Below are 13919 nucleotides of genomic sequence, written 5' to 3'. Positions count from 1 at the left end.
AAAGGTTGGAAGTAACTAGGCCAGGGGAAAGCCTCTGCAAAGGAGGCCTTTCAGGGAAGGGTGCTAACAAGCCGGCAGCAAAAGAGCTCCCTGCAAAATCTCTTGAAACCTGATGGATCCCCACGAGGGTACCAGAGCTGTAGCTGTTTCCTCATTCGTTGACCATGGAGCATTCCTTAGAGTACTTCTCAGGACATACTTCAGGAAACACTAGTTCATTGTAACCTGGGTAAGTCGAACATACACAGCAAAGAAAACAAGTTAAAGGAAAGTTGGTTTGCAGAAAGGGGATTATTGGCAGTGACCTCTCCAATGGGCAGCTGTAAAGGAATTTAATTCATTAATTCACCAAAGATGAATTGGCTGTTCCTGCTGTCACGTGTTTCCATTCTTGTTCCCACCCACCTGGTGAGACCAAGCCTAGTTGATTGCTGACTTCTATGTCCTTGAAGGCAAGGACCATATCTTTTTGTCTTTGTAGCCCCAGCACCTAGAACTTTATCTGGCACATAGTAGGTGTTTTCTGAATGAATGATCCTTGAGTTGTTTCCAGGGAAATTCATGGGGTGAGGCATAAGCTCGATTTCATAGGGGTGCACAATTGGACTCTAGGTCATACTAACTTCTGGTGCTACATGTTTGCAGCATTAGTCTGCTTACTTAGGAGCTAATGTTTATAATATGATGGGGCTTTTAAAAAACATTCTACCTCTGAAAAAAGATTGCATTCAGTATGAAACTGAATGTAACTGAATTTAGGAGGAAGAAGATGGAACCTCCAGTACTTTTTCTAATAAAAGAAATGTCCTCTTTCGCCACCAGGAGCAGTATACTATTTGACATTTTATCACAACCGTTTACTTTTATTTCATTTCAATTCTTGATTCCCTTTCTTTGAGTTTTTATCTCCATTGCCTTATAAATTTTTAAAAAATTTTTCCTTCTAAGAGCTGTAGACCTGTGACACTCAATCATTACAATCACAATTTGATTATTAATGATTTCATTTGCTCTTACATAGAATCAACATTTTCAGTACAATTCATGCTCAAATGTTTTTAAGTATAGTAATTTTTAACAACAGTTTTTATCAGGTAAAATGGCGTGGAATGTTTAGGATTCTCTTTTCTAAAAGAACTTGAATGCCAAACAACTGTAAAAAGTGTATTTTCTTTTCCTAGGATTTACTTACAAGACATAAATTGCTCAGCGCAGAATTTTTGGAACAACATTATGATAGAGTAAGTACATGAAACACTATTTTAAAATAGCACATTGTAAGTTTTGTTACCAGAAATGAAAGATTTTAATTAGATTTTGTACCAGAGTATTTATTTTGGAAATACAATGTTTTTAATTGGTGCTGTAATCATTTCTCTACTAAAACAAGGTATAGAGCGTTACGTGGTCAGAACAGAATTTTATCTTTTTGATGACACACTGCACTTTGCATCTTTTCTCGCTTTAGAAGAGGAAAATAAAGCACTTTGCTGCTGAATGATAATATACAGTTAAGATAAAAAGAAAATTACCGTCTGACTTCTTATCTTCCCCTTACTTTCCGTTAGTTGCTCACATTCCTGCTGCTTACAAATAGAGAGAAAGGGGCACAGCAGCAGGTAGATGGGCAGAACTCTAGCCTAGAGGACGCAGCAGCCAGTTCTGCCCTTGCTCTGCTGCTGACTCCTTGTGACCAAGACCAAGGCCCGCTGGGGGACTCAGAAGTCTGTCCTTATTTGTAAAATGAAGACATTGGATTAGCCCAGCCTTAAGGCCCCCTCCAGATTGAGCTAGTAGTAGAACCCCCAGAGGTTTGTGAATAGTGCTGGGTGCTCTGATAACCTGGTTGCCCTTGATCATCACAGCAGTAGCGTCATGTGTTCTCTCCCACCATGTGTCAGCTCTGCTCTCCACAATTCCCATGAGCACTTCCTTATGCCGTACTAGTTTAATGTAGGCATTGTCCAAGATCTCATAGGTGCTCCTGGAGAAGTTATGATAGTAACAATCCACTTAAAATTTCTATCTCTCCCCCAAGATTTGGCTTAGGTTTTCATTCTTCCACTAGTTGTTTGAATTTTTAAAATCCTAGGTATTGTTAATACTTCACTGTTCACTGTGCCATTGAACTAAAGTAGAAGATTCTTGGAGGCAAAACCTATGCTTTCTAATTCTCTTGTGTTCCTTTTCCCGTCTTTCCCTCCCACTCCCAGTAACATCCTAACACAGTGCTGAGTACATATTAATTCCCTCATAAATAGCCTCATCAATGGCTTAAACATAGCTGGTCTTTTTTTTTTTTTTTTCTGCCCGTGTACATTGGGATGTGGGTGTGTTTTTTTTTCCTGTGCATTTGTTGGTTTAAATCGGAAGCACAGTCGTTTTGTTGGTGCCTTTTACAGTAGTTAGAAGCGTGGGCTTTGGCACCAGACTGCGTGGAGTTTGGCTTCAAGTCCCAGCTCCACCGTGTGCTTCTAGCTCTTGGGCAGCAGCCTTCATTCACCCTCTGTGCCTTTAGGATCTTCAGTTCTAAAAGAAGGCTCATAATAGCACCTTCTTACTACTGGGTTGCTGTGAGGATTAGATAAGAATGTGTGTGTCAAATGCAAGACACAGTGCCTGGAACACAGTAAGCATTTAATAAACATTAGCATTATTATTTCTATTACCACATGGTCTCAAGGGTTTTTTTTTTTTAATTAAACATATGAGTATCTTAATTTAAAACCTACCAAAGATAAAAACTAATTTCCTAGAAATTTGCTACCGGCAATGATGTCGCTTTAATTTTGCGATAAAATATTTTCCTATATGTTATTAATGGGTGACATTGGTTAACAGGATTTTAGCAAATTTATGTGCAGCAGCTGACAGAAATGTGCATGCAGTGCAGTCAGATCCAAGGAGGAGAAGGAAAGTGGGGAGGTGCAGGCAATTTAAATTAAGCCGAGGTGGAGTTACTGGGCAAAAACACATGCTCTAGAATCTGTACACTTGACTCTGAGCTTTCTAATAATTAAAGCATAGAGGGAAACAAAACCAAGGAAAAGCTCACAGTATCTGTAAAGCTTGTTCAAAAGAAACAGCCTTTTCTAGCACTGGGACCTGGAACAAATTTCTCCCATCGACATTCTTAGACGGGAATTGAATTACAGTGTCATGTAGTGGACGCAGTCACCGAGCATGCCTCTGCAGTAAATAGAATGGCGCTCACGGAGAGCAAATCTTTGAGGGGCCCAAACAGTGCCTGACCTCTGTCTCTCCTAGTCCTTTATTGCTGGCCCAGGGATAAAATCTAACCAGGCAGTTCTCCTTGAGAATAATTTCTTGCAACCAAGCTTACCCTAAAAATTATGCAGCAGAAAATCTTAACTTGCATTTTCTGTCGAGAACTTGAGGTGTTCCTGTTTCTGCATTATTGATTAAAGGCAGACCCAATTGTTTGATCATTGGCTTGACGATCATTTGAGAGAAGGTAGGGTTAACAGCCATCTCTGAAGAGAAAAGTTTTAGTTGCTTGCATACTAAATAGATGGCCATCCCACCTCTTCCTAGAGATAAGCAACAGAATGAATGCATAGGCAGTTCTGGTTAGCTTTAAACCAAGGGCTGGAAAACGTTTTCTCTAAAGGGCCACCCAGATAGTAAATATTTGAGGCTTCATAGCCATGCAGTCTCTGTCAGCTCTCCTGTCTGTTCTACTGCAAAAGCAGCCATAAAGAGTTCATAAACTGAATTTGTTTACCATACACAAATGAGCATGGCTGCGTTCCAATAAAACTTGTATAAAAACAGACGGTGGGTTGGATTTGGCCCATGAGCTATAGTTTGCCAACCCCTGCTCTAAACCACAGACGAATGGCTGATGAGAACCCATCATAAAGCAAAGGTAGAAACGGTTTTAGCATGGACAAATTACAAAGCAGGCATCCTCTACCACCCACCACAACCAAGGAAAGGTCTCAGTAAAGCACTGATACCCAGCAGAGTCATACTAGTACTGCAAAACTTTGGAACTTTTAAAACCTGTCTGTAGTTAAAACAAACAGCTAAGTGGCCTTCTCTTCTAACTTTTGGGAAGTGTGGCCCTAGCCCTTGTGTGCCCTTCACTTCTATTTCCCACCTCCCTGCTTTCCTCTGCTTCTGCTCCTGCTCCTTACCATTCCAGGGACACTGTTCTTGTTAGGGAGCACCATTTTGTAAATCTAGTGGACATTCATCAGCTCTTATATCTGTATCATTTTGCATTTTCCAGGTCTTCGCTCATGCTGTGTTCTTCCCTTTCTATTCCCCAAGAGTATCTCTTCTCCTCCCCATTTCCGAACGAAATCTCTCCCATTAGTCAAGTTTGAGCTCAAGTCCTACCTTCTGTGGGACACCTGCCTATTTAAAAGTGCTGAATTTCTTCTCTTTTCTATTTTTAATTATTTTCTCTTCTTGCTTTGAAAGAACAGGCAACTTTTCTATTTGTGCTTGTGCTTTGGACTAGTTGAGTTGAAAAAAAACAGGAATTTTCTAATCTAACACCAGGAAATGAGAGCTGACTCAACAGTGAGAAAACAGTGGGGGAAAGGGAGTTATGTTGCGTGCATATGGAGTTTGGACAGAAGAGGACCAGATTTAAGCTATATGCGCACCTGGCTAGAGCTGGGAGGGGGCCAGGAGCCTTCTTCGTGGAGGTAACCAGTGGGTATCACCTTGAGGATGGGTGTGAAGCAGACAGGAGGGGCTGAGCTTGGGCAGCGATTGGCCTTCGTGCTGTTAGAAGTTTGTACTCAAGCTTTTTAATGTTATTACTGGTCTTTAAAAAAATAACTCTGATACGTGTTTTCTTGTCTTTTAGTTCTTCAGTGAATATGAGAAGTTACTTCATTCAGAAAATTATGTGACAAAAAGACAGTCACTCAAGGTATGACAAATTATTGAAGTAATTCATTTCTCTCCACCCCTTATTTGAAATGTGTGTTTGGGGAAAGGGAAATATGGTGCTATGGGTTCTAGACCTTTGCAAGGAAAATACACTTGCCCATGGTCAAGATTTTTGTGGAAAGGAACAGGCGGGGTTCAGCAGTGGTTCATGCGGGGCAGCTGCCCCTGCTCACCTCCTCATGTGTTAGAGATACCAAAATGGAACATACAGAATTTTGAAGAGGATTTAATCATTTAGTAATGAGGTATTTTAGATTTGGGAGCCTATTGTTAAAACTTAGAATCGTATCACCAAATTGAAGGCGCTGCAGGTGTTTTGTTCCCCAGAATGCTGCCCAGATGGCACAAGCTTGCTGTGTGAGGGGAGAGGGGTGGCCGTGAGCAGTGACACTGTGAACCGTAGACGAGTTTGGCTGCTTTGTATCAAAATAGGATGTGGACAATTCCATTTGAAACTTAAATATTTAAAACTCTAGAACAGGGTTTGGCAAACTACCAAATCCAGCCCACTGTGTATTTTTGTAAATAAAGTTTTATTGGAACACAGATGCATTCTTTTATTTATATATTGTCTGTGGCTGTTTCGGCTACAACAGCAGATTTGAATCGTTGCCCCAGAGACACTGTATGGCTAGCGAAGGAATGGATATGAAGCAAGTCTTTCATTCCTACAGTTTCTCATGAACACATGGAGAAATTCTGAGGACCAGTGGTACTCTAAAAATGTATTTTAATTTGTACTCTCTTTTTTGCTGCCACATTGGCATTTATTTATCCCTATGTTTATTTTACCAGCAAATTTGTATTCCCTGTACCAAGCTTCAATTTATTTATTTGTTTGTTTGTTTTTGTTTATTTTTGGCCCCGCTGCATGGCTTATGGGATCTTAGTTCTAAGACCAGGGAATGAACCCTGGCCCTCGGCAGTGAGAGCGTGGAGTCCTAACCACTGGACCGCCAGGGAATTCCCCCAATTTTTTATTTTTATGTCCAAAGAAATTCTTTAAATTACTGGTCATCCTTCTCTAGATAATCACATTGAAATGAGTCATTTTCAGTATTTCTTTGGTTTCTGTGACAGAAAATTAACACCCAATAAGTCTATGCATACTTAATACTACCTTTTGAGCCTCCGTAAGAGTAAATACTGGGCTTCTTACTTTGAAAGTTGTATATTTTCTGATTCAGATTTGATGTGAAACCTATGTGAGCTTTTGAATTCTTCCTCTAAATTCTTTATAAATCCTAAGTAGAATAGATTTGTTTTCCTGCACATCAGGTTATTTTTGATTTACTATGATGACATGTTATTTATCTAGAGATCAGTTATCTGGGAACTTCAGGTATCTAGAACATAGCTAGGAACCCAGAAAGGAATTAATAACAGCAAGTAAACCATGGCAAAGTAGCTCTATCCATGCATTTTCCTTCCCTTAGACGTCACTCCGTGTCTCTTATTAGACTCGGGTCCAGCGTGCTTTTCGTGTATTCATGCTTTTACTTCTCACTATACTCTCATAAGATATAGGTCCATTAACCACTCCCACTGTACAGATGATAAAACTGAGGCACAGAGAAGTTAAATAACATTCTCAAGGTTAGAGAACTCACAGGGAGCAGGGAGTCAGGACTGGAACCCAGGAAGGCTGGTGCCAGGGGCCAGGCTCTCCACTGCTCTGCTTCTGCCTGTGTCCACAAGGACCACAGCTTGGTCCCTGTCCCCAGGCAGGTTATACCACCTGCACACTAGTCCTTGACTAGAAGTTGGCACACTGACAGCATGAAGAGGTGACTGCTGGCTTCAGAAAAAGAGAAATCTAGAACAAGCAGGGACAATTTTAAAATTAAGGGCTGATACGGTATAGTCAACTCCATAGAACTCAGGAAGCACAGACTTAGCTGAAGGCATGAACTTTTTTTTTTAGCTTAATTAATGTCATTTTTAGTAATGTTGAGGAGTCACTAAGAAAAGCTTAGAGTATCTTCAGGATACCTTGCTTAAGAAGGAACAGAAAAGTATTTGTTTTTATAAACCTTTCTGAATCAGATAAGATAAAATGATAAGTTCGGTGTGTTTAGAGGTAAGTATGTGGAAAACTTTGTACATGAAACCCTTTGTCCTGTAAAGTTCAGATAAATAAAATAAGAAATAGTAAAATTATTTTTAAATTAAGCTAAGGTATATAGTTATTCAGTAACTTATCGTCTGACCAGTTTCTTTTTACTGAGATAACACAAATGCATATTTAAAGAATAGGTTCTGACAGTCTCAGATTCTGGGCCAAATGTGACTGGAATGTCCTCTTCAGAGAGCAGTGTCAGACTCACCATAGGTTTAAACCCCAGAAGAAAAGGTAGGTCTTCAAGTAACAAATAGGAGGCACTCGTTAGCTTTTAGGTCATAATTCAGTTCCGTTCATCAGTCTTTTGAGTGCCTACTAATATTCTGTGCTTAATAATGATGATAATTTAATGAATTGTTTTTAAAACTTTGGTTTTACTTCAAATCTTAAATGATAATGGAAGAGTAATTGTTTGTCTTCTCAGCTTCTCGGTGAGCTACTATTAGACAGACACAACTTCACAATTATGACAAAATACATCAGTAAACCTGAGAACCTCAAGTTAATGATGAACCTTCTACGAGACAAAAGCCGTAACATCCAGTTTGAGGCCTTCCACGTTTTTAAGGTAGAGTACTAAAAGCATAAACACTAGTTGTTCATCCCATTTCATTTACAAATTACTGAAGTTTTATTAGGTTCATTTTGGTAATCTCAGTGACACAGCTCAGTTCAGTCAATTTTCATAGTTGTGTGGTACAACATTTAAACAAAAATAGACCCAGAAACAGGGTATATACCATTCGCATTTGGGAACAAGAAAAGTTTATTTGTAGAGGGGTGTCGTTTATCTTTGGCATAGAAGATTATTAATCATCAAGTAAAGGGTAATCCATTTCTTAATGCTTTCCACGGAGCTTTTTGTTCTTAAAATCCATTCTGACCTCCTCTGCCCAGAAATAACTCCTGCTCGTTTTATTCTACAATCAAAGTCTATATTTTAATACCAACTGCTGAGTTTCAGAGCATGAGTGAATATGTCAGTCCTTTTTGTGCTAAAACATGTAATTCTCCCCCTTTTTTAAATTGTAAAATAAGGTCTTCCAAAGCGAACACCTCTGAATTAATAATCCTGGCTTCACCACAGGCCCCAGGGAAGCATTGGATGTGTATAGCATGTGCTCTGCTAACTGCGGCATACATGTCCCCGTGTCTTGTTCTTTCCCTTTGGCTGATGTTGATTTTTCTCTGTGCAGGTGTTTGTAGCCAATCCTAACAAGACGCAGCCCATCCTAGACATCCTCCTCAAGAACCAGACCAAACTTATAGAGTTCCTCAGCAAGTTCCAGAATGACAGGACCGAGGATGAACAGTTTAACGATGAGAAGACCTATTTAGTTAAACAGATCAGGGATTTGAAGAGACCAGCTCAGCAAGAAGCCTAATTTCCTGTAAACATCTAAAATATTAAATCCAAATTCAGCATTTGCTGTTAGCTGTTCAGCATCAGGCACTGTTATCAATTCATGAGGAACATTACTGCTAATCTGCTGTTAAGTGAACGGTTTTCATTTTACCTTGTTTGTTTTTTTTAGTCCAAGTTGGAGAACGTAGCTGCTGCTTTCTTGCGCACTAGAGCACACGTGGACTTTTTCTTGATCTTTGTGTCATTTCAGAATTCAAAGACTCCGTTTGCTGTAGAAGTTGTGAACATGGCTAGGTTCATGAAGGCAAATGCGTAGATGATAGTGTGTGTTAGGGGAAGAGGGCACTGATACTATCAGAGCAGACCTGCTTGTTTGCCTTTATCTTTGTTAAAGATCTGGGTGTGGATTCTTGGTAAGATTATATGCCTTCACTAATGGAAGACTGTGCAGAGCTTTATTTGAAATCATAGGGGAACTATATCCAAGATGTGAGCTTCTTGGGTGGATAAAGTTGACACACGAATAAATTGATACTGAAACTTAGCAGCTTCTCAAAATTGTGAAGCTTCGTAAGGTCATAAGGAAAATGTATATATGCTTTTCACAGCTTTTTAGAATTTTTTGACATTTGATTTTCTTGAGACTTGTAAACCTGGATATGTTGAAGGGTATTTGTTAATTTTACTTTTTGAAGGTATTTTAAAACAGTAGAGCTAGCAACGACACCTCGCATTTCATTTCAACAATGCTTACAGTTTCCTTTTGTATATAATTCTTAGAATGCTCATTTCTTTTAAATGATTTAATTTGTACAGCAGAGGAATGTTATTGTATTAGTATGTAACTATTACCTAATATTGAGTTTTTGCAAAAAATGAATGCTCATAATATGTAATTGAAATACTTCAGATCACCTGAAAATGCTGATTTAAGTATCACAGCATTAAAAGAAAAAGTAAACCAGTCCTTTGTATTCAGTTATCCAATGGGGTGCCATCAGTAGGCTACAATACAGATCTGGAACTCAGTCAGCTACACTTTCCTGCATTAATATTGGCCTCACTCATTTAAAATGAGTCATGAGTTCTCCACATCTATGAATGATACCGATTATGCTAAATTAACACCGATTCTTTGTGTGTGGGGGAGACCTCTGTAGAGCACCTTTTCTTTCTTAAAGTAATCCAGTACAATAGTTGTGAAACTGAATAATTAAAACTTTGGCTTCTCTTAGGAAAAGAAGAGTTCCTAGTCATAGGTGTCCTATGGGGAAATTTATTTTTTTTAATGTCCTGTTCCTTAATGCTGCAAATTATCAGTATTTATAAAGTAACTGATTTTGCACCACTTTTTTGTTACTGTGACCACGGCAGAACAACATCTCCTAGAATATATCTATGTAAAGTTATTAGAATGGTATCTGTTCATCTTAGTGATATGAAGATCACAACTAACAACTTACAAATCAGAGTTTGTCAGTTCGAATTCAGCATGGCTGTAGCTGATTAAGAAATTTATATAATTATTCTTTGCTAGCCTCTCTTACTAATTGAATTATCAGCCAGTAAAGTGAGACTCCCAATTGATGTTTCAGCGGCTTTAAGATCTCCTTCTAGGAGCACCAGTTAGGAAAACAGCTCCAGAAAACATAGATATATTTTATTCTGTTTAATTGAAATGGCAGTCTACACTTATAATTGGTTTTCCTGAGGCTGTCTTTACCAAAATCTGTGTAAAATAATTCATGTTTTTCTATTGGAACTAGAGAAAGCAATCCAAGCTCCTTGAAATGAAAATATCCAAGATGTTTAGGAAGGCAGACTTGGCTGCGATGCATCATTCTGGTTCTTGTGGTCCAGTGCTGGGTATCTGGATTCCGTGTGCAAACATTAATTACACCAAGTGGAAGAAAGGTTTCCTTGCCAAGCTGGTTCTTAGAACTTGAAACAACAGCTTCCACTTTGGCAATGCTGTCATAGCACTAGAGCCTTTGTGTGGAAGACGGGTGCAGTGTGTCAAAGAAAACACTGATGTATTACTATTGCATTGGAATCTGGGGATAGTTAAGACTTTGGGGTTTTTGTTGTTAAAATGTGAAAACATTCAAAGTTGAAAAGTTGCATTTGAAGTTATCATTTAATATATTCATATTACCAAAACTACTATACTGGAAGTGGTTTCTTTTTGTGTTATAAAGGTTTCATTTTACATAAGTCAGTTACTCAATGTGTGATTTTTTAACCCTTAAAAAAGGTGGAGATGTATACAATTGTTAACAATGCCATGGAAGCATTTCCTTTCTCTTGAGGAAAAGTAAATTTCTTATCAGATTATCTGGCTGGCCCTGTAATTTAAATTAAAATAAAATTTTGGAGAAACAGCATTGTCGGTTTTTTGGTTTTATTATGTCATAGATAAATTCATTTGTGTCACTGTGAACAACACCATCAGGAGACACAGTAGCACAAACTTTGTCACAAACTGTACCCAGGAACAGTTAATACACAAGCCTCTAAGTCTTTTTTTTCCCCTTCGAGGTTTTATTTTTGTTGTCAGAAATGTGGTTTTCATTTAGGTCATAGCTCCCTTGCCTTGCCTTTCACAGTTAAGTATTATTAAGCCTTATACAAGCGTTGCTTCTTAGACCGTAGCATTTGGGGAGTAGATCCTGTCGCTGGTTCTGTGATTATTAATACGCTAAGATAAAAGTGAGTGCTTGGCAGGACTATTTATAAATTACTTGAGTGAAATTATATTTTCTTCTTTTTTTGGCGCGGGGGGGGGGGGGTGCTGTGTTGGATCTTAGTTGCTGCCTTGAGGTGCGGGAGCTCAGTAGTGGCCCTGCGTGGGCTTAGCTGCCTAGCAGCACGTGGGACCTTAGTTCCCCCACCAGGGATTGAACCCGAGTCCCCTGCATTGGAAGGTGGATTCTCTACCCTGGGACCACGGGCGAAGTCCCTTGAGTGAAACTATAATGAAGGTTGAAAGAACTATGGAAGGAAGCACAGTGTTAAATGGCACCTGCAAGGAGGTCCGTCCTCCAGGCCACCTGCTAAGACGTGGCACACAACCCTGCCCTCGAGGTTTATTGTAACCCTTGTCAGCGGATGGGGTCTTCATCCTCCCCGACGTGTTCCTGCCAAAAGCACTCATCTGAAATCGGAATAACAGCGTTTTGCTGTTATAATCTCTTATAGGTAGTGCAACCCACGTGTCTGTCGCGCTTCTCCAAAGACGACGGCGGGACCAGGCGACGCTGCCCCTCCTGAGGGTGAGCGGGGGAGCCGCGCGTCACGCGGAAGGAGAGTCCACACCGAGGCCTGGATTCGGGCTCTCACGCGAGTTCCGCTTCCTCCTTCAGCCCCCCCGCCCCGCCCCCCGTCCCCACGCCCGCAGCTGAAGTTACCCGGCATCTCCCTTCATCTGTGACGGTCAAACAGACCGTGGTGGCGAAGGCCCGAGGAGGGCGGCCGCGCTCACGCGCTTGTTCTGGAAGCGGGAGCCGCCGGAGGCCGTGAGTCCCCGCGCCCAGCGCGCCCCGCAGAGGCCCCGAGGCGGGGCACCGGCCACTCCTATGTCCTCCCCACACCTCACGACCCTCCCGCCAGAGAGGTGAAGGCACGAAGGACGAGGTGAGACTCCCCCACCACAGTCTCAAGGTGCTCCCTCCCGCCGAGCGGCGACCCCGCTTCCGGCGCCAGCGCGCACTTCCGGTCCCTCGCAGCCGCCGGGCACTTAGCCCCAGACGGTTAACGCGACCGGAGAGTTACACCTTCTCGCGGGCACTGCCGCCTCCCGGAGTTCACGCCTTCCGGGGCGCCGGCTGTTGCTTCGCGGGCCGCGCGGCCCCGCGCTTGCACGAGGCCCCACAGTGACCCTCGGGGGATGGCGCAGCCCGGGTCCCCGCGTGGCCGTGGGGCGGGGGCCGCACACCTGACCTCGGCTCCGGTCCCCGCTGCGGCGGTAGGGTGCAGCGCGTGCACGGAAGGCCGGTGTCCGCGCGCTGCCCGGGGACCCTCCCTCGGTCCCCAAGAGTGGCAAGCAGCGGTGTCTGCGCAGGAGGTCGTGTGCTCTGAGATTATGAAACACGTTTCTAGGTAGCCCTTCAGGAAGACAGGCCCCAGATTTGGGGGAAGGTTTCTGTTTTTCACCATCCTCCGCAAGATGAGCTGCAGCCCGTGAGCATTCCTGTTTCTTGTATCACCTGCACACTCGCTGTTCCGTGTGAGCAGCACGGTTCTGCTCCGCTTTTCAGTATCTGGGTCCTCTATTCGTTGGAGATTCAATTCAAGCGCGTGCGGAAGCGGCGGGCAGGGCCCAGGGAAGCTTCCTAAGACGCGGCGGGCAGCCGGCTCCCTCTGCTTCCTCCCTGGTGGGCCTCCCTGCAACCCCCCCACACACGCCCCTCCTTGCAGCTCCCCACCTTACAGTCTCCCCCGTGTGCAGAAGGCGGCCAGGGTCCCAGAGGCGCCGCTCCTAACCCGACAGCGCCCGGTCCTGCTGGGCTGAGGCCGCCCGGGGACCAACTCCCTGGGGCTGAGTAGGTGGGGGCCGGTGGCGACCCCCGTCACACGGACACACCAAGAGGACCTGGCGGGGCCTCACCCCAGTCTCTTTGCACCCCCTCCTGCTCTCCGGAAGCTGCTTGCTGTGGCCCCGGGCACCAGAAGTACAGCAGTTACTGTCCCCAGAAGCTGCCCTCACCCAGCGCCCGGCCCCTCAGCCGGGGTGGGTGCTCCCCAGCAGCACTCGGCTCGAAGCCGCCGCGTCCATGGTTTGCTGACACACCTTTTATTAGATGCTTTCCCTCCCCTGGCTCACGTCCCGCTCGGTACGGGGTTTCCTGGGGTTGAGACCCAAGGAAATGACTAGCATTTGAGCCCTGGTCCCAGGCTCTGCTTACAGGGACACCCCACTAAGACGTGCTTGCTGTGTTCCTTCTAACCCCGGGGCATGAACTGCCACGCCTGCGGGCGGCCAGGTGAGGGGCCTCCCTCAAAAAAGGAGGCCTGGGACGGCGGAGCAGTGCCGCCCGCCCTCGGGAAACTCCCTTCCGGGCCCGCTCGCCTCGGTATTCGGGAGAGACCGTGGCCGGCACAGCGAGGCCGCTCAGGACCATCGCTGCTGCTGCCGGAGGGGGCGGCTGGACAGGGTACACCCACGGCCCGAAAATTGTTCTCCACGGTCGTCAAAACTGCTAGCAAAACGGAAATTCCCAATCCCCTCATGCTCTCTGCCTGCTTCCAAAAGAGTTTTTTTCTTTTTTTAGAAAAGTATAGTATAACCCTACAAAATGATTGCATAGTTGGGAATCGGGGCCAGAGTTAGGAAATGTCCGGGTGTAAATTAGAATTGAGATGGGGATCAGTGTGGAAGGGACTAGGGTGGAATCAACTCTGGGCCTCCTTCCCGTTTTCCTGCACTCAACGCTTTACCTTTAAAGATCCACTAGGTGACAGTAGAGCTCTTTGTTTTCAGCAGCTGCCAAGCCTGGGGCATGG

The 13919-nt window shown here is 43.5% G+C and overlaps 1 protein-coding gene across 3 annotated transcripts in view; it reads left to right on the top strand.

The window, feature by feature from the left end:
* Window positions 1-9377, top strand: part of CAB39 (calcium binding protein 39) — an 85324-nt gene extending 75947 nt beyond the window's left edge. For all 3 annotated transcript variants that reach the window (XM_029224911.1, XM_029224913.1, XM_029224912.1), the window contains exons 6-9: window positions 1182-1241; window positions 4844-4909; window positions 7476-7619; window positions 8248-9377. In XM_029224911.1, the coding sequence (XP_029080744.1) occupies window positions 1182-1241; window positions 4844-4909; window positions 7476-7619; window positions 8248-8436 (459 nt within the window). In that variant the 3' untranslated portion in view covers window positions 8437-9377. The remainder of the gene's footprint in view (window positions 1-1181; window positions 1242-4843; window positions 4910-7475; window positions 7620-8247) is intronic.
* Window positions 9378-13919: the final 4542 nt, after the last annotated feature.

The sequence above is a fragment of the Monodon monoceros genome, unplaced genomic scaffold, assembly GCF_005190385.1.
Source record: "Monodon monoceros isolate NGI ecotype Baffin Bay Population unplaced genomic scaffold, NGI_Narwhal_1 Super_Scaffold_16, whole genome shotgun sequence".
NCBI classification, from domain to species: domain Eukaryota; kingdom Metazoa; phylum Chordata; class Mammalia; order Artiodactyla; family Monodontidae; genus Monodon; species Monodon monoceros.
The sequence above is the reverse complement of the archived record's forward strand: the minus strand, read 5'-3'. Positions and strand labels throughout refer to the sequence as shown.